Here is a 20,985-nt window from a genome sequence, read left to right as displayed (position 1 = left end):
TTTGGATATATTATATAACATTTATTCTATTCACCTTTTACGTACATTAAATAAAATAATTCATTCAAATATACATCACTATTTTAAGGTTAGTAAAACACCTAACAAAATGAACCGGGTGGTATAAATAATTAAACGATGACTGGCCCACTTACTGCCCCTAACGAATAACTTTTTCACCCTTCATAATGTTGCTGAAAATTTAATATAAAGGCGAAGTTGGCAATAGGAATTAATAAATAACGCTAATGGCACCTCCACACACTCATTGCAAATTGACCACGTCATTCATACAAGTATAATATAAGAAAGATAACGTCTATGCGTTCTTTACTTTACAAATCTAAGGTTGTATATATTATATTTTTTGTACTTTTACACTTCATAGACAATGGTATCAGATTTCTTTACAAATACAAGTAAACCAATAAAGGATCTGAATAAATTAAGTACATATATAATTAAATTCTGTAGCCTGATGTTAAAATAGCTTAAGTAGACTTTTGAGGCGAAATATAAACGACATTTTGTAATTTGCTATATCTTTAAAAACATGTATTTTAATTGTTTTAATGTTGATTACTACAAGTAAGAGTAATTGATATTAGCCACCAAAGATATGTATAATTACCTATGCAAAAAAAGGTAACTATTGAGTTTTCTCAATGTACATATATACAAAATTTAAACTTCTAAAAATAAGATTCCAAAATGCTCACAAAAACCAACTTGAATAAAGTATATGCCTTACGTTTTATATTAATTTATATTTTTGTAAAGGAGACTGCATTAAAAAATTTATTGATATCCATAAAAACATACTCTATGCCAGGTAACGTAGTATTGATGAAGGATATAAATTAATTATACACAAATGTTGTAAATAAACGCCTTATCGACGTTGATGAAGATGTGGAGGTGACCTTAACTCATGGGTTCACGTCCCCTAGGGCGAATGGTTTCTCCGCTCCGGTCTTGAGGTAGTAAATTCCGTCTTTCCTGAAACGAAACAATACACTTTGATCTCAAACATTGAGCTATTGTGCCTCGCTCGGGTTCTTTGTATTATTAAAGTTGATGATAGATTCGCCTTGTGAAACTTGTATTAGTTTCAAAAGCATTTTTTTTTATACTGGCCATTGTTATAATCTCGATAATTTGATACATAATTTTTTTTATAAATTTTATAGATAAAAATAAATTCTACTTTTAAAACGAGATGTTATTTTGTAATGCCTACCGAAAATTTACATAAAACATTTTTTCTTATTTTTCTACAAAACACGTTGCATCTTGTGTTATATATTTTTTGTACTAAGCTTTTGTCACCGCGCAATCCAATGTATTTAAGGTTTCTTTGCTATTTAATCCTGCACCATTGAATACACGAAAACTCACTCATCTTTTGACTGAGATTCATGTGTTCTATCCTTAATACAGAGCGCAAGGGCGCATCTATGTATATGAGTTAATCGACAAATTGAAACCATCAATTAATAATTTCTATATTCAGGCATATTTATAATTTATCAAAAAAAATACTTTTTTAATTGTATTTAAATTACCCATAATGTATGTCAAATCCACCCATAATCAACTTCTCGCCGGTGCCCTTACAGTATCCTTGATAGTAGAGTTCGTCGTAGTCTACACACCGAACTGCGGTGAAGGGCACGGCCGAAATGATAGACTCTGCGAAGTACATGTGGGCCCGGTTGTGAGCACAGAGGCCTGAAACATCAAATAAAATTTAAGTAACATGTTCCCTTGAAGAAACCTCGAAACAAAGAAGTCCTCATATTTCAATAAATAATAATTACAACATTAAGTCATTTTTTAAAAATATATATATATATATATATATATATATATATATATATATATATATATATATATATATATATGTATATATATATATATATATATATATATATATTCATACATAAGTTTACAGATAAGTTTATAAATAAAACGAGTTAGATATTTTTTTGTCAAAAACAAAGACTCATTTTTTTTGTTTCAACAAAAAGTCTACAATTTTTAGTTTTATAACATAAATGAAAAGGCTGCCAGCGTTTTTACCTCCATTCTGCGTGGACATAATTTGTACATTTTTTTAGTAAGCTCTCTTTTTCATTGAAATTATTTTAAAGAATAAAAAATTCATAGAGACATTTCTGAATAAATGGTAATTTCATAGTAACTTTATCTCAAAGAGATTTATTCGTGAAGTAAATATAAGCTTTTACATTCATCAATAAATTACCTCTATAATCGAAGCCGCATCCTGGCTGGCGAGTGCCGCCGTTGGGATAAAAATCAATGTGCCCCAAGGGCGAAGCAAAGCCGAGATAACCCCCACAAGTGTGAATGACTTCAACGTGCCGTGCATCGTGTTTGTCCAGACGTGCATCTTTATTCCCCAAGGTAAACAACGGCAACGCTGGGTCCAAACCTACAATAGAAAAGAACTTTACTCGAATTCAGCCAAATTGCTTATGACATTATGACGTACAAATGTTAAATATTAAGTTTATCTTTCTAATATTATATTAACTGTGGATAATCGTCTATGTTTCTATTTCCTGCATAATAATAATTATCTCTAGCATAGATTACAAAAAGTTAAACTCGTTGGCTACATTTCAAAACGGTTCCGCTTTTACGTTAATGGTACTGTGCCAGAAATCTTCAAATATAAACAACAACTATATAAAGTTTCGATACAATCGGATGAATTGTGCGGGAACGTATGCGACACAAACGAACATTTATTATGAAAAAGTCATGATTTGTACACAAAACATTTTTAAATTTCGAATTCGAATTATATTGATGAAAATTTAAATTTTATTTTCAAGATTTCTGGTACTTGAATTTTACCTAAAAACATTGACCTACTACTATTATTACTTTTACCTCCCTAACAATTGAACCCATTTTTTATGTCGGTAGGCTGACTAGCGGTTATCCAAAGACCACCACCAACTTGGGAACTTAGATGTTATATCCCTTGTGCCTTTATTTTCACTATCTCACCTTTGGAAACGACAGAAAATAATACAAGGCATTGCTGTTTTGCGGTAGAATATATGCTGATTGTGTGTACCCAGATAAACTTGCTTAAAGCCCTACCCCCAAGTAAATATAAAAAAAACTTAATATAAATTGATACTCTCATGGAATTACATAGCAAAATTTTAATGAGATTAATGAAGTTATTATTTCTCACTTATTTTCTCGCTTATTTAGTCAGTGTTTCATATTTAAATGAGAGTAGCCCTATAAAACATTTACTTAATTCGCACCTCACTTTATTATTTAACAAGTTAATTCATTGTTAACTGAGCTTCCCTAACTCGCAATATATGGCTGAGGCTTAACTCTTGGATAAACAAAAAGGTCTCACATAAATTAACTGCTTAGGTATAGTTTAAAGCCTCTGGTCATTATATTAAATCTATAAACCCTATGCCAACCTTTCTCGCGTGTATATATTGAAATATTCATCAATTCTCCGGCTATAGTCGGACAAAGGCGTACGAACCGCTAAGTAATGACAGAGGTACCGTGCGTTACTTTTCTATGACGATTCAGCTACTCTTTTGAATATTTTCTCATTCATACCACACGTACTTGTGTTTCTTTATTTTTAAAATGGAAATGCAAGATGAGAATCTTAATAGTAACGAAAAAAAAGTTATTTTCTTTATTCAAGGCGAAACGTGAAAGGCTTGTAGGTTTGTATTATATACACCGGACGCTATTTTGCTTGTTCCAAATGTTTTATTAAAATTGCAATTTTAGTAGAAATATTTTTAAAAATTTGTATTATAGTTGTCTTAACCACTCGACCGGTCATGAATAACTTTTGCATACTCGTTGTCAGAAGTACGAAAGAGGATACACTTAACTATATAACTTTAAAATACTTAAAAAAATAGTATTTCGTTATGTTATATTGTAAATAAAATTTTCATAGACATTACATGAAATTCATTAGACTTCGTCCAAAATAAAATATTTTAATGTTGTTAATTAATTTATCGATGAAATCGCCCTAACGTTTGCCTAAATACGTAATGAGATCACACATTATAAAAAGAAGAAAACTGATATTACCTGTTATAGTATCAATAGGTCCTTGTTTGACATAAGCTCCAGCTATTCCAACAACATGAGCGCCTAGGCTGTGACCAATGAGATGCACATCGTCCATTGAAACTCCTTCGCCAATCAAAAAGTTGAGGAACTCTGTGAGAAGCCTCCCAACCATGGCGACATTGTAGCTGGCCCAGATATAGTTCACATTGGCAGGTTTTCCCCAATCCACGACGATTATATTCAAATCGCTTACATTAAGGTATGCTGCAAGAAATGTCTCAAGTTTAATTATTTATTATTATAGATGCAATGAAGAAAAAAAGTGTATTTAAAATTATCCTTTTAAATTACTATGCCTCTTGGCTGATTCGAAAAACTAAAACAAATATTATTTTTATTATTGTTTCTGCGGATTTTAATTTACCTATTTACCCCTATATATTTTAGTGTTATCACTATTTTTCGCGTTAAATGCTATTTACGATAATAAATACACTACATCCAATTAAATTAAGCTATCATTTAAAAATACTCTATGAAAAACCTAAAATTAAACTGAACTTATAAAATTCCAAGCAAACGTCAGAAGCAATACATCAATCGCTATGTTAATTGTGAAAGTCAGCTTGCAATGCACAGCTTACGACTATATTTATATCGTAAGTAACCGTCTGTAAATGTTTAAGTCTTGGGCGAAAGCCTCATCTCAAACCTTTAGTCCTGTTAAAGTGAAAGTATGGAGCTCATTCAGTAAAATTGTATCCAATTCATTAAGTTTATCCAAAGATGGTTGGTTATGATCCACACATCTGCCCAAATTTAAAAAACGTACAGTTTTCTACGCGATTTTTTACCAAAAATATAAATTAACCACCTGATACCTGCCTGCCGTTTGTCAGGGTTGGAACCAACAATTTTCGGTTAAATTTCACCTGTACATTACCTACACCTGTGCCCTTACTTCTTTGTAACTATTTATATATAATGCTATTAATATTTATTCAATGAAAATTGCAACAAAATTTCTCATATTTTTTCCGTGAAATACCACCACGCTGTAAAGATCGTAATGACGAGAAGCAATTTACATTAAAGATATAAAAGCCGACCGACAGTACAGCACTTTGCGACCTTCCGTCGCTTAGTTCTGTTTCCTGAAACAGCTCCGGTTTCAGAGCGAAATGTGTATCGAGTTCACATTAAGTAATCTACGAAACTTGCTGTATTTTTTAACTCAATACGAAATAAGGTCAAAATAGTAAACTACTCTTCGGTTTAAGTAACAAGCTACGTATTCAATTACGAAATACTTTTAAATATACCTACTACTGAGAGGAAGAGAGAACAGATGCATTGGGTACTCATTCATTTTAATCAATATATATTTGCTTCTATTTAAGATACGACTATATGCAAACATTTTTACATTATCATAGGGACAAGATTGACATAATAAATGTCACGTACAGAGAGATTTTACAGCTGCATTTATTTGTATCCATGAATTCATATAATGAGCGTATTAGACCTTAGAATAATTCTATTATTAGCCTTATGCCATTTAGTAATTTATCAAGTTTTAGCATGATTATGCCATGATAATTGGCTCATTAGCTACCCCGATATGAGAGAAGGTACAATTCGAAATAATCGTTTCCGCTTGCTATAGTAATAGTATTTGAGTACTATTGTTATTAAAAAGAACCAATAAAGAATCCAACAATATTCATTGTGTTTTCAACGTACAATAGATGAATTAATGAGACGAGCATTGAAAGTACTATAAGTGGATAATTATGAAGTAAACTAAATTATTTTGAAATTAGAATACGTCTTTGACTTATCGATGGATTTTTTTCAAAAAACTTTATGAACAAATGACCCACCTAATTTTAAGTGGCATACAGACTATTGTCCTATTTAGGAGGCAAATTTTAATTTCCAATTGATTGAAACACTCATTTGATTGGTTTGAGGTAAATTCTGACACAAAAAATTAATTTCTACCAAGTGCAAAACCGAACTTGACTTTTTTCATAACATCAAATAAAACAAAAATCAAAGAAAGTGAATAATAATACTTTCCAAAGTTAACAGTACCTTCTTTAATAGATTCTGGCATAGGTCCGTCCCCGTGGTTGAGCCAGCCGTGAGCTAAAACTTTCACCTTGTTATTGAAGTCAAAGTTGGAGCTGCGCAGGTTGGACGAATCGTTAGTTTTGAGAACTTGGTACATGAAGGGGTTCCGCCTGCAATATATATATTAGATAAGGGACAAAAGCTTAACTTCATTTTAATTATCAAACACTTCCAGGAACAGTATACTCGTACTTGACAGTACAAAATAACTAAACAATTGCTGTGCCAGGCGTTTACTGTCCTAGAAAGTATTACCTAACTACGAACTAGTTATATGATATTATTTATATTTTATAAGTTTATTCATTGCGACGTGGGATTAGTAGTTTATAGAATTTGCTAAACAAACAAACTCTTCTTATCTTTTAATATTAGTGTTGAATTTAACTTTGTCTTATACGTTATAGTCATATGACAATTTATAGCAATGTCTATATATCTGCTTTACTTCCGTAAAAGAACATCTGTAAGACTAAACTATGAACAAATTTCAAGGAATTTTGTAATCGGATTAACTAAGTAATATTACTGAGACATTTGACACACTGATTTGAAATCACAATTAAAACTTAAATCTGCCTCTATATTGTTTTTAATCAATTAGTAAAGAACAGATAAACAGAGGGGCGAGTCTGCCACCAGATGATAGAAAGATGTAAGGAATATTATTAACTCAGGGGTTGGACGTCGTGACGACACCGGGGTAACCATCAAGGTCGTTGGTCTGCACCTAAACTTCAACTTGATAGATTATGAGTGATATCCCCTGTCTATGCGTACTTGCACAATGTACACTGTAAAATGTCATGTGTAGTTGGCTGACCTCTTTTGAGAGAGACCACTTTAGCCAAAATCGATCTGGATGACACCATTGTAATCATCATCACATATGAGAAAAAATAACATCTAAGACCTTAATGTCCGCTAGCATTGATGGGATAAGGCGTACTTTATACTTGAAGCAATGCCAAATCTCAGACCTAAATTAATTTAAATAAGTCTGAAGATAACCTTGTAAATAGTCGGAATTCAACATCGCTCTCATCAAAGCTCCACGAAAATCGTGTCTCGCCTAGTGGTGGCACGGGCGCATGACTTTGAACGCTGGCCAACCACACTGGATCATAAGGCTTCGGTGCATCCCATTTTATGGCTTTCACTGCTAGTACTGAAAAAAAAAATAGTAGGTAAGATATTTTCATCCACAATTCTGTCATATAAAATTATAGATTATGATTGTACTGATCCCTGAAAATAAGAACGTACAGGCATATAAAAATCATTAAACGGCAAATAAACGAAAAAATGCACCAAAATATAACGACATTTTCTTTCAATTATGTTCAACAACAAACGAAATTTGGTATATTGTGAGCACCAGCACCAAAGTTTGTTCAAAATCGTACCTCAGACAGTTGGAGTGAACTGGATAAATTCATTTACGTTATTTGACCCAAGCAAACAAACAGAGGAAGTTAAATAAAGGCTTGTATAAGGAAAGTTTATCAATGTAAATTATCAGCTACTCGGCAAAAGTTTGCCGTATAAGCCTGCTGTATATCCTATACACTGTATATAGTAAAAGAATACCATAGGGTAGGAGATAATTAAACTCTTGAATAGTCACTGGTGCTTGCCTAATGCCTAAATGTAAAGCATTCTGAAGTGCTACGAAGTCACGAGTTTAACGTTCAATATCACGTGAACCATTGAGATCAAATATTTAAAAATTATATATTTGAAACATGTGAATAGTTTTCCTTAATATAGTAGTATCTACCTAGTAACAGCCTGTAAATTTCCCACTGCTGGGCTAATGGCCTCCTCTCCCATTAAGGAGAAGGCTTGGAACAGCGTGGTGGAAACCACGCTGTTCCAATGCGGGTTAGTGGAATGCTCATGTGGCAGAATTTCGATGAAATTAGACACATGCAGGTTTCCTCACGATGTTTCACCGCCAAGTACGAGATGAATTATAAACACAAATTAAGCACATATATATATATAGTGGTGCTTGCCTGGGCTTGAACCCGAAATCATCGGTTAAGATGCACGTGTTCTAACCACTGGGTCATCTCAGCTCGATAGACAATAAAAAAAAATTGTCTAAAATAAAGTTATGCTCTCCTAGTGTCTGTATCTCCTGAACTTTTTATCTGCAACAGATTTTGATACAGTTTTCAAAAAAAGAAAGGACTATAAACGAGAAAGGTTCTCATCGTAAATATTTTCTACATAACCGAAACGGTGCCTAATTTAAAACCTATTCGCTCGGCTATACAATTAGTATTTGATTTTAATTACGTTGATACAATTTAATATAAATTCCAATTCTCTTTAACACTATAATATAATATTTGAATTAATATCCTAAGATATTATTCCCTTTCCAAATTATTAGCTAAGAAAAAATACTCCCTTTGAAACGAATCGTCGAATAACGAATGTAAATAATTAAATTTTGACCTCGACCGTTAAAATTAACCAAATTTAAAAAAATGATACAATATGTTTTACATATACAATTATTATACTTATTTTATTAAATAAGATTCCAAGGAATCTTATTTTTATTCCAAAGGTGGGAGCCGAACTATTATTGATTTTATAAGAAACTGCTACAAAGCCTTAAATTCCAAACAAAAACGGAAAGCTTACTTAACTATTTACGACAAGAATATTTAGTCAAATGATGCATGAAATTTTGGACCCCATAATTTTAATAGTTTTAATTACCATTTCAAAACTGCCCTAAACTATATGTGGAGTTCAATAACCTCTAATTTTTCCATATTTACAGTTTCATTTTCGTCATACAAACTTTGTGATGGGTAGCATGTATTTTATGATAACAATTATTAACAAGATATACATTGGTGGTTGGGCTTTGTGCAAGCCTATCTAGTTAGGTACCACTCACATAGTGTACCTGACTCTACCGACAAATAAAAACTGAACTTAGTATTGTTGTGTTGCGGTTTGAATGGTGAGTGAGCCAGTGTAACTACAGGCACAAGGGACATAACATCTTAGTTCCCAAGGTTGATGGCTTGATTTTAAATGTTTATTATATTAATCAATTACTTAACTTTAATTTAAAAAAATTATTAAAATTTCAATTTTAATTAATTTTCTTCCTTTAGGAGGATTCCCCCCATTTTAGGATTCTTCCTTAAATGAATAATTATTTATTATTTAATAATTTATTTATTACCTCATTTATCTTACATAAATTAATATTACTAACAGTCTATGGGTTGCTTTGACCACTTACCATCAAGTGGCCCATGTGCTTGTCCGCAAACCTATACCATAAACAAAAAAAATAGAACAGTTCAGAATGAATAAGGACGTAAAAGGTCCAACATGATAGATATAACCAATTATGTAAACACAATGTATGCTTTTGATGTCAGACACGTCAATCAGCTTTGTAAAACGGTAATCGTGCGCCACGTCGTAATATCGACATGTTCAATAACAAGCTACTATAATTACTTTTACAGCATTGGCATAAGCCAATCTGCTGTAAGGTTCTTAAAACAAAGACTTGCTGTTCACAGGTATATTTCATTAAAAGATGCCAATCCATAGAGTGCTCGTGAGCTCATGAGGACAGTGTATATCTTGAAACACACACTAAAATATCACGTATCTTGTGTGTACAATAAAATTATACTCATTCATTCTCCCTTTGAGGAGAAGGTTTGGAACATATTCCACCACGCTGTTCCAATGCGGGTTGGTGGAATACACATGTGGCAGAATTTCTATGAAATTTGTCACATGCAGGTTTCCTCACGATGTTTTCCTTCACCGCTGAGCACGAGATGAATTATAAAGACAAATTAAGCACATGAATCAGCGGTGCTTGCCGGGGTTTGAACCCGCAATCATCGGTTAAGATGCACGCGTTCTAACCACTGGGCCATCTCGACTGGCCTCGACTGGAAATAACGTATGAACTGAGAAGTTATTTCAGTATTCTCTGAAAGTCTTCTCGTTCTGTTAAATGGAAACTTAAATAAAACAAATCCAACACGAAGCTCGATCAGCTTAAAACACGCGAACTCTAGAATGGAATTCCCTAAGTTTCACCGTCGGAACATAAGTGTTCTATGTTTAACATTACTTATCAGTCAAACAAAGTACCTACTTTGCAAAACAGTAAAATTATCGTTATACTCACATACACATTTCGTTTACACTATTTATTATGATAAATGAAACGCAAACTGTCTGTACTTATACTATAAATGTGAAAGTAACTCTGTCTCATCTCTTGCTGTTTCGCGACGAAATATGGTATGAAAAAGCTTGAATTCCAATACGGACATAGATTACTTTTTGTGCCTTAAACCAGACGTCTAAACACTCAAAGACGAGCGGAGTCCCGAACTAGTATGAAATGTTCGTTGGCAAGCGTTATAATCCTTGCCTATTCCTACTTGGACTATATATACATTTTAATTAAGTCAATTATTATCCGCATGTGATTTCAAAATTTTTGGGACAGTATGACGATGATGAGTTGGATCAGTTCTGATAAAAATCATACATAGTTTGAGGACAAAGTCATAAATATTTTTTAAGTTTTTAATAAGAAAGTAAACCCATAAATATACAACCTTCTTTGAATAGTTTTTAGCTAAATTTATTGACTGCTACAGTGCAAGTCTATTGGTAATGTGATACGCTACTTTAACCCGAATTTCCTTTTAATATAGTTGCCATTAAAGTCAATTTCGTATATCAAGTTTTATCATTCCACGATATTGTTTTGCGGTGGGTTTACGTGCTTTTCAAAGAGAAGTATAAATTGCCAAGTTTTAAACGCCGGCCTGCTATAGAAATTTTCTTGACAAACCGTAAAACTTTTTATTGAGCTGATCAGGCATTGGTACCCGGAACCTCATCTGCTACCTTATAAGCCCTCTAGGCCAACAAGGCAATCGTGTAATGTTTATTTAAATGACAAATCAAATAGATTTAATTTATGTATAACACATTGTCAAAATTAGGAACTCGCGTCGGAAATGGCAATCAAAGATTTGTATCTGCAAATTAACATTCACAGATGATGCACATGTCCATAATGTATATAGTTTCTCTATTTTTGAAAGTGTATGAAAGTTATTGTAATTAACTTACATGAACTAAATTATTATCCAATTATTTACAACGTGTACTTGTATCACGTTTAATAATACCATGATTAAAAATTGCGTTATTTAATAATTATTATTTTTTAATAAATCTATTTTAAAAAATATTGTTATATATTATTAGCAAATTTTCTGTGTCCGTGTACAACTAGTGGAAGATCATGAAACTATGTTATTGAAAGGCGATCTGTAGAATTATTCAGTAAGAATAAATTCGAAAAACATGAATGAAAATGGCGAATGAATCATCTATCACAAGTGAGATGTGAGATTTCGTTTCACACATCTCACTTGTGAATTTCTACAGAATCTGACTGTTAAGGATCATTTTTGTTAATAAAAGTCCGACTATTTATTTTTAATCTATATTAATGCTTTAAATGTGAAAGTAACTCTGTCTGTCTGTCCGAACCGCTGAACCGAATTTGATGAAATTTGGTATAAAGCATATTTGAACTCCAAGAAAGGGTATAGACTACTTTTTTTTCCTAACACATGACAACCAACACTCTAAAACGCAAGTGAAGCCGCGGGCGACAACTAGTATCAATTTATTTTATATAAAACAAGTTAATGAATGTATATTTAATTTTATTTAGATTTAATGACATTACTTACTTCAATTATTCAAATATTCTGCATAATACTGAAAATAACGCACGTGATATTTTGTATTTTTATTGCCAATATAGATAAGAGAATAATAAAAAATAAATATAAGTATTTGGCCCAAATAACTGACAATTATTTAACCACTTAAAAGGGAAACACTTGCTTTATTTTATTTCTAATAATATACGTATATTCGTTAATTGAACTTCTTAAATTAATATTTCAACGGATTTATTAGAAAAATGTATGTAACATGGAACATGTTTAACAATTTTCTTATCATATTTATTTCCTTTAAATATTTTTCATTTAAAAAATAAAAGCAATAAGATCACCTTAATACAGACATTGAACTGCATAGACGAGAGTTTACTCTTCCAAATTCCTAACTCTGGGTTACTGGGTATTTCTTGAAAGAAAATCGTATCTACTTTTACCGGCGGTGGCCCGCGGCATGAATGAAAGCAAGCTACTTAACAAACGACGCAGCTTATCCAACATTATAGTTGTTATTTTTTTTTATATAATAATTCTATCTATACACATTACATACATGCTACTTTTATATTTGTGCCCTTAAATATATTTATCTTCGTGAGCACTTCCGAACAAAAGATAAATGTAACGAAGCCTATATAGCCTATAGCCTACACCCTTCTGCGTTCGTTTTGTCAAATAAAGTAGTGAGCTAATTAATATGTGGTAAATAACATTTTAAGCCGTGTTAATCTCAAACTAACTTCTTTTTGAATTTTACTAATTAACATATTTTTATATCGGTGAATCAACGGGTAAGCAATAAAATGGACTTACAACTACTATATACCCAATATTACTCTAGTTTTAATTCACATTTTATATTAATAAAAAAATAATCTTTTCAGTCAAATCTAAGTAAATCCTTTGACCGCCTTAACACGTGTTAACCACGACGAGTAATACACACGTCACACTTAACACGGTCAAGGTAGAATTTAATCAATTAAGTTTAGATATTATCCTAAGATAGAGTAACTAAATATTGCACCCGTTTTAGCCACCCGCCCAAATTTACTGGATTTAATTATTTGAATAGAATTAAGATTAGACATTGTCAACAGTAAAGAAAAAAATAATTTGGTAAAAATCGACGTTGATATTAATTTGATGATCATTCAAATATAATTTTATTGTAAATATAAAATTAGTCATTTCTGACATTTTGCAATCGAACACTGCGATGAGTTCGCTTTTATAGGATAACTCTACTTAAAATAAAATATAGCCGAAAAAATTATTTTTTTTTAAAATCAGCAAGAAATTTACAAATTTAAGAAGATACACACCATATAATGAAATTTTATCAATGAAATATAATGTAAATTTCACAGACCTGTACAAAATAGGAACAACAAACGAATCATTCCAGCTACGTTCTCGAATCACAAACATTTGTCACAAAAGGGGCAAAATAAACTTTGCAAGCATTGAACGAAATTTTTTGAACGAAACTTTAAACGGGTTGTAACATTCATTTTGAAGCTAAATCTAATTGGTAGACCGACGGCGAGTACTCCAACATTTTCACTGACAGTGCGAAGCAAAGATAGAATTTAAATTTGTATAGCGGTATATCGAGGAGCATTAGGATTCATAGAACGACCTCGTGCCTCTACCATTGATCATATTAATCAAATGTTCCCATTATTTAAAATGAGTGAAGGGTTTCGCATAACTTTAAACTACGTTTTTGACAAAATATACTCGTACTCGTCTTGATAAGTGTACACTTCAAAAATGAAATCTAATGCAGACTATGCTCAATTAATTACTATACTCCTTTAGTAACAGTATCAACCATCTAATAATTTATATTCGTGTAATCGATTATTTTCATAATTTGATCCTGTTTTCTTTATGTAAATAGGTAAGCACATTACATTGGCTTAATGGTAGAGTGCAATTGAAATAATGAATAATAATACTGACGAGTTTAAATACCTATTTAGATAAGATAATTTCATAAAACATGGTACATCAATACATTTTTCTTGTATCGTATTTTTTTTTGCGTACAACTCGTGCAGAACCAAATATATTAATCCCTTTTTTAATATTGTTTTTTTTTTTATATGCCTGTAAAGATTAACTTTTTCGTGATGTATTCCGACGACGAACTCATTTGATTTTTCAAATTACTTATATGGTATGATTATCTCCTCAGTTTTTTCCTGTTCTTTCCTGTGTAATGTGTGTTTTATATTAATGGTCCTTAAGACACTTAAGTCTTACGCGTATTTCTTAAAAAAAGCCGAAATATCCCAGTGGTTAAAATTTCGATACCTGGAACGATTACGGGTTCAAAGCAGTACCAGTACTTGAAAAAATTGTCGTGTGCTTAATTTGTGTTTATAATTCAACAAAGCTGGCGTATGTATGGCGCGATTTTAAGACATATTCTGCCTTACATGACCACTCTGTGGAACTAGCTTTCGCCGGCGGTTTTTCCGAACCGATATGTCTTGGAAACCTTCAAGAAAAGTGCGTTTTATTACTTAAAGGCCGGCAATGCATCTGCAAGCGTCCGGTGTTTCAGATGTCCATGGACGATAGTAATCACGTTCCAACACCACACTCCTTTACCAAGTAAAACATTAAAAAAAAAAAAATTAAATCAATATGGAATAGAAAGTAAATCTTTTTAAAGGGAGAGCAAGATTTAGCCCAACAGTTAGCCATTCACGGGCTGCTGTTTTACTTCAATTTAAATAAAAAATATTGCCTATATTCCGCCTTCTACGATTAAACTTTATTAATACAATTCTTATCAAGTACTCCATGTCTTTACCACTTAGAACGATATACATATGTAGCATATAAAACAATATTTTGTATTTCACTCGGAAAACCAAATTACGGTTACGCTAATTTGGTACATTAAAGTATTTTTAAAGGTTAACATTAGTATAGTCAATGGCGCATAATACATCTTGATATTTCAAGACCTGGATCTGCGATGAGTTTTGAGTTTATTCTACTGAATCGTTCTACTTACAAACAATACTTAATTAATATTGGAAAATAATTAAATGTCTTACCAACCATTGAATATAAAATAAATATAAAATAAAATCAACATGTTAAATTAAAATACTGATCACGTTCTAATCAGTGAAATGTGTTCCAAGTAATATATATTATGCACAATTCCACCATAGAAACAACTGAAACAACTACTTAATGATAATCAAATAATAGGTAATACTTATCGAAGCAGAGCACTTAAATACCAATTGCATACTTTTATAAATAATTCTGATATACCTACCTACCTGTGAGCGTGTTTCAGATACTTATTGACACTATAAAAATTATGGAACAATCTTCCCATACCGACTTCACACGTTTAGATAAAGATCCATGTAAAAAATATCTACTAAAACTATCTACTAAAATTATAAGAAAAATGACAAGAAAACCTTATGTCCGTAAAAACAATTAGAAAGTAATTTACGATAATTAATTTATAAAATTTGCGTTATTACTAGTTTTGGGCCTATGTACCGTCTATTTCAATCACGAGAGCCAAATAAACAACATTTGACGTCAAATTGATATCATCGGTCGATGGCTTAAATAATCCATGATATTTATGATGGATACCACAAAATTGCAAAACATATTTCATCCAATTGAATTTAGTAGTTTTGTCGTAAAAAAGCAATAGACAAATGGACAGACGCACCAACGGACATACGGACAGATAGATAAACGGACAGACAGAGTTAGTTCCGCATTTAAAATGTACTACTATAATGTATTCTATTAGTACAGATAAGAAGTCAGATTGCATATTGTTGAATTATAATCAGAAATTGGTATATTAATCACGACCTTACTTATACTGACAAGTATACTTATGTTAGTTTGCTTAATATATTTGAGCTATTAACAACTCGAGTGTACGACATAGGTACAATTAGGTTTTAACTAACTTTATTCCTTCTTCGACTGAAATAGGCTTCAGTAACTAAGGCAATTATCATCACAGTTTGCTTATTGCCGTTTCATACTATCAAATGACGTAAGTAGGTGTATAAAGTATTTATTTTCCAAAAATGTGGCAAAAATTAACAAAAATACTATAAACAATCCGTTCCGTTTTACCTTATTTATTTATATCATTGAATAAAATGAGCATAAACTAGAAAATAAAATATAACTGATAACCCTATACTATTTCTACCGCAGTGACGTGATAGAGTCGTATCTCGTAGCCTTCTTGACTACAACGGTTTATATTCAAAAAAAATAATGTAGGTAATATCCTTAATCTTGTCTTATTTTAATTTTGATAAATAATTATCATTAATTTATCCTTATCTGTAATTTTCGTTTGACTTTGAAGTTTCCTTCAGCGCCTTGAAATGTGTGACAACTTGCCAATTGCCATTGACAGAATATAACAACTTAAAACTAAACTAATAGCTGAATGCTAAACAAAAACTAATAAAGACGATATTCAAGTAAGCTGTATCCAGATCCACTGAAAAAATGGCTTTGGTTGAAAATAAAAAAATTCTTGAATTCTTAGAGTTAGTAGGCCGTCTAAAGGTAAACTCACACATTTTATTTAACTCACCATATGAAAGAATAAATCGTGTTTTTCTTAATCATAATGTATATATTGTAGCACGAGAAAAGAACAGGTTGGGTACTGTGTAACATAAATGACTGCGAATCCATAGCGGGCCATATGTACCGCATGGGTTTAATGACATTTTTACTCACTGAAGAAAACAATCCAACCAAACTAGACCGATTTAAATGTTTACAAATTGGTAAGCGAAATTAATGAATCGTTATATACATGCCATAAATAAAAGTATTGCTATTTTATTTGTATCTTACAATACTGTTGCCTTTCATAGCTCTAGTGCATGATCTGGCTGAAAGTATTGTGGGAGATATAACACCACATTGTGGAGTATCTCCAGAGGAGAAGCACAGGAGAGAGGATGAGGCAATGAAAACTATTGCAGAACTCACAGGTATAGCTGGTGATAGAATGTATGAACTTTATAAGGTAAGTTATTTAGAAATGCATTTTTCATCTATAATAATATTAGAAATACTACAGTAACTCTTTTTCTATATATATCTGACAGTTACTCTTTGAAGGTCAAATTATTAAACTGAATTTAATAAAAAAATATATTAAATGTTATACATTGGAAATCAAGTATTATATCCATTTGTTTAAAAATAAAAACAAAGAAATAGTTAAAATATTATGTTAACATTCAAAAAGTAGATCTTAGTTTTAAAAGAATTCTTGTAGGTTAGGTACAATTAAGTAACTGCAATGTCAATGCATATTAAAAATTATTTTTAAATCTGATTTTAAATCACAATAAATATGTACACAATGTAACTGTGTTGATTAAAGACAATAATTGGTTAAGGGTTTTTTTTAAATTAATTTTAAATTCTCTTATTCAGACAAATTATTGTGTGCACCGTTGCTCGTTTTTCATGTGTCATTGTTACTTATTGCAGGAGTATGAGAATCAAAGCTCACCCGAGGCCAAATTTACTAAGGATTTAGACCGCTATGATATGATCCTTCAAGCTTTTGAATATGAGAAGAGAGAAAATGCACCTAAAAAATTGGAAGAATTCTTTAAAGCAACATATGGAAAGTTTGACCATCCTTTTATTCAGGACTTGGCTAAAGAACTTTATAAGCAAAGAGAGGAATTCGAAAAGAAGGCTCTTGTGAATGGCAATGTATAAGAAATAATTGTTTCACAACAAATTTTCTCTACATTACAAATACTGCCATAGGGGTCCTATATTTCTAGATATTTAAAGCCTGTTTCAATATTGAGTTATTTTAAGAACAAACATATTTTCTACCTCTATTTTTTAATTAAATTTAAGTCAATATTATGTTAAAATAATAGTATTTTTTATGTTTTGACAGGGCTGGTACCCCAATTGAGTTAAGAGTTTATTATAATTACCAGTTTTTTAAGCTACACTGTGAAATTACCCTGTAATTTACAAGTGAACTCTGAAAGAAGTTGTAACATGTTTGATACAGAGTAATATCAAAGATATTAGTGTTTATTACTAGAGCATATTCATTTAATATTGAATATTCTCACTGTATTATTTTTGATTTATTGCTTGTGGTATGATATGCATAGTTGCAGTAGTGTTGAATGTATCACAATAGTATGATATAAAAATAATACTTTATAAATTTAAAGTTAACATGTATATGATTTTGTAATTATTCTTATGATTATATAATTACCATAACTATTTCAATATCTAGGTAGGATACCAAAAAGTCATTGTTATTGTGTAATGAGCATGACAGTATTTATGTGATACACCGGACCCTAGGTTACAATATGTATATTCAGTATAAGTTTTGCAATATTATTAAGTTACTATGTTTGCAATGATTTATATATATTATATATTTTTGAGAAGATTGGCAAATGATCTAAAGTGAAGGATTGTGATTGAAATATGATTTTGATGATGATTTTGTTATCTTTTTTTAGAATAGTACAACTTCCATGAACATGTAAATCTGATAATTGTAATGTATGAGTATTCAATGAGTATATTTTGTTCAAAATTTCGTCACTGGAGATATATCTCAATTTGTAATTGCTTGATAATGTCATTTGATATTAATAAAACCTGTTTTTTAAACCGAAAATACAGTATTTTACTTATCACCAATGAAAACCTTCAATTGAATTTACTTAAATCATTTTTACATATACACATTCATTTCTGAAAACAACTCAAAAATTAATGGATAAATGAATCGCCTCATTATTAAGCACTATTACTTTACGTGATTTTGTAATTTATCAAATTTTGTATTCCTTTTAATTATGTCAAACTTCCCAACTATGATTCAAATGTGATTAAGACCACTATGTTAGCATTGTTAAGCACCTGGCATTATATTGAGCTCATGATGGTACAGATGATTGAAAAGAAAAGTGTGCATAATGAAAATTCTGTCAATTTACTGAAAAATTGCAACTTTCATTGAAAGCAAATAATTACAATGATGTTAATGACTTAACTATTGTATTTACATTTTATAAAGTAGTATTAAGATATTTTTCTAGTAAATCTTAATTGATCGAAAACAATCCAATGTCATTTATAACATGACAAGCACTCGGTTATTATAATTAAAGAATAATACATACTTACTAATATTATTATATTTATAATTAGTAACAAATATATTAGATTACTAAGACGTTGACTGGCAGTATATGTTAATAGGATCTTTATCACACCATTAGTTAAATACAGAAAAACAAATTAAATTATTTTTCTTTTAATATAACTGCAATTTCTTACATCAAACAAGTTAATTATTTAACTAAAACAATATTTAGACTTTATAGAATTTATTATTTTTTTGTAAAATTGGGTAGTTGAATAGTATACATACAATTACTCTATTCAGTCAAATTAAGACCTCATAAATGCTAAAGATATTTGAAATTACATTGGTATTTTATAATCATCATAATGATTCAATCAAAGAACCAGATATTATTTTATATACCTTACACAAACATTTAACAACAAAGAAAAAATCTATATATAAATTGGATATATCAGGCAACAGGTGAACTTGCTGTTTTATATGCAGATCTTTATCAGAATTCCAACTATTTATCTTCCAGCGTGAGAACTGAATTGTAACAAACTTATTGTTCATGATATTCAGCAGTCAATGAATATTATCATTAATTAACAGCCTGTTTTGGCTTCATTCCCGTTTGTTCTTCTTTTTTTCTTTGTTTCTCTCTCATTAATTCGGCATCCCTAAAAGATTCATACAAATTGAAAAATAGGTTATTCTTTTAAATATGGAAACAGTCAAATTTTCTAGTATAAAATCATAAATAAAACACATTATCTACACATTACATATCAAATATAGTATAGCTATTATATGTGACTAAATTATTTTACTTTATTTGATTTCCTAATAACCATGAAATGTATAAAATATGTTTTGGGTGGGAAACTACCAATAAACATGAAGTATTATAATTGTTGTTCCTGTTGATTACCTGTGTTTTCTTTCAGAAAGAGACATGCCAGTCTTTTCACTAGCTGTCTTTTTTTTCTGCATTTCTTGTTGTTTCTTCTGGTTTTTTGCACGAGCTAAATCTCTCTGATTTCCACCTTGAAATTAAAAAATCAAGGTCGTCATTAAAAAAATCGTAACAAGTTACGTTTCATTTACATATTGTTTAAAAATACTTAAATACGTATAAAAATAGTTAAATTTTTCTTATTGTTATCAACAAAGGGAAGGATCAATTTATGTAATGAAGCGTCATTTTGACTCATTCAAAATGTCATGCATCTTCACAATAAACATCCAGAACATTCTATTGAATGCACATCAAAATTTAAGATGATTAAAAAACACGTTTTATGCTTTAAAGTATGATAGGATTCTAAAAACACACATAACATTACACTGTTTAGGTTGACAAATTATAATGAACTTACGGGTCATCGTGGCGTTTTTATGGGGTATTAGTATTGTTACTATAAATACTGAATGTAAAGGACGGACGATACGCTAGTCCGGCCGAAACCTAGGACAACGCACCGCCCTTCTTTTCTCCAATATGAAAGAAAATTTCGAAGCAACTAAAAGATAATATTAGCTTTTGAGTTCAAAGCTTCAAAAGTTCAAACTTCTAACCAGCTGGCCATATTGCCATATGGCATAAACATTGATACTATAATTTACTCTTTCTTTATATATGCAAAGGTATAAATGAAAACAGCCAAGTTTTAAGGTAAGTATACATTATTGTACCGGTATTGAAAAACGGTACTAAATAATAAAATCTTAATAATACATTCGTCATGTACTTTACTTACACGTTGTTAAGTCATTAAATAAAATCCA

The 20,985-nt window shown here is 30.8% G+C and overlaps 2 protein-coding genes across 3 annotated transcripts; one reads left to right on the top strand and one right to left on the bottom strand.

The window, feature by feature from the left end:
* Positions 1-322: 322 nt before the first annotated feature.
* On the bottom strand, positions 323-13,591 carry LOC124534074 (pancreatic lipase-related protein 2-like). Of its 2 annotated transcripts, none has more exons than XM_047109742.1 (7): positions 13,346-13,591; positions 7,255-7,411; positions 6,205-6,353; positions 4,123-4,368; positions 2,267-2,455; positions 1,566-1,731; positions 323-999 (listed from the first exon to the last, which is right to left on the bottom strand). In XM_047109742.1, exons 1-7 carry the CDS (start codon positions 13,449-13,451, stop codon positions 930-932), a joined length of 1,083 nt encoding a protein of 360 aa, XP_046965698.1. In that variant the 5' UTR covers positions 13,452-13,591; the 3' UTR covers positions 323-929. The 2 variants fall into 2 exon arrangements, with proteins under 2 accessions (XP_046965698.1, XP_046965706.1); XM_047109750.1 differs by having other exon boundaries at positions 13,393-13,584.
* A 2,817-nt stretch (positions 13,592-16,408) lies between these two features.
* On the top strand, positions 16,409-19,709 carry LOC124529891 (5'-deoxynucleotidase HDDC2). Its single transcript, XM_047103832.1, has 4 exons — positions 16,409-16,613; positions 16,693-16,840; positions 16,931-17,085; positions 17,559-19,709. Exons 1-4 carry the CDS (start codon positions 16,554-16,556, stop codon positions 17,793-17,795), a joined length of 600 nt encoding a protein of 199 aa, XP_046959788.1. The 5' UTR covers positions 16,409-16,553; the 3' UTR covers positions 17,796-19,709.
* The last annotated feature ends 1,276 nt before the right edge of the window (positions 19,710-20,985 follow it).

The sequence above is a fragment of the Vanessa cardui genome, chromosome 1 (genome assembly GCF_905220365.1).
Source record: "Vanessa cardui chromosome 1, ilVanCard2.1, whole genome shotgun sequence".
Classification (NCBI taxonomy): Eukaryota; Metazoa; Arthropoda; class Insecta; order Lepidoptera; family Nymphalidae; genus Vanessa; species Vanessa cardui.
Note: the sequence above shows the minus strand (reverse complement) of the source record. Positions and strands in the feature narration are given on the sequence as shown.

Bases quoted from the DNA above. Each gene is read 5' to 3' on its own strand.
- LOC124529891 (XM_047103832.1), top strand. From the start codon at position 16,554: ATGGCTTTGGTTGAAAATAAAAAAATTCTTGAATTCTTAGAGTTAGTA. The intron at 16,614-16,692 runs GTAAACTCACAC...TATATATTGTAG, and splicing joins AGTTAGTAGGCCGTCTAAAG to CACGAGAAAAGAACAGGTTG. The intron at 17,086-17,558 runs GTAAGTTATTTA...TACTTATTGCAG, and splicing joins GAATGTATGAACTTTATAAG to GAGTATGAGAATCAAAGCTC.
- LOC124534074 (XM_047109742.1), bottom strand. From the start codon at position 13,451: ATGTTTGTGATTCGAGAACGTAGCTGGAATGATTCGTTTGTTGTTCCT. The intron at 7,412-13,345 runs GTGTGTATCTTC...TTTTTTTTTCAG, and splicing joins TGATAAAATTTCATTATATG to TACTAGCAGTGAAAGCCATA. The intron at 6,354-7,254 runs GTTATCTTCAGA...TATATATTGCAG, and splicing joins GAATTCCGACTATTTACAAG to GCGGAACCCCTTCATGTACC.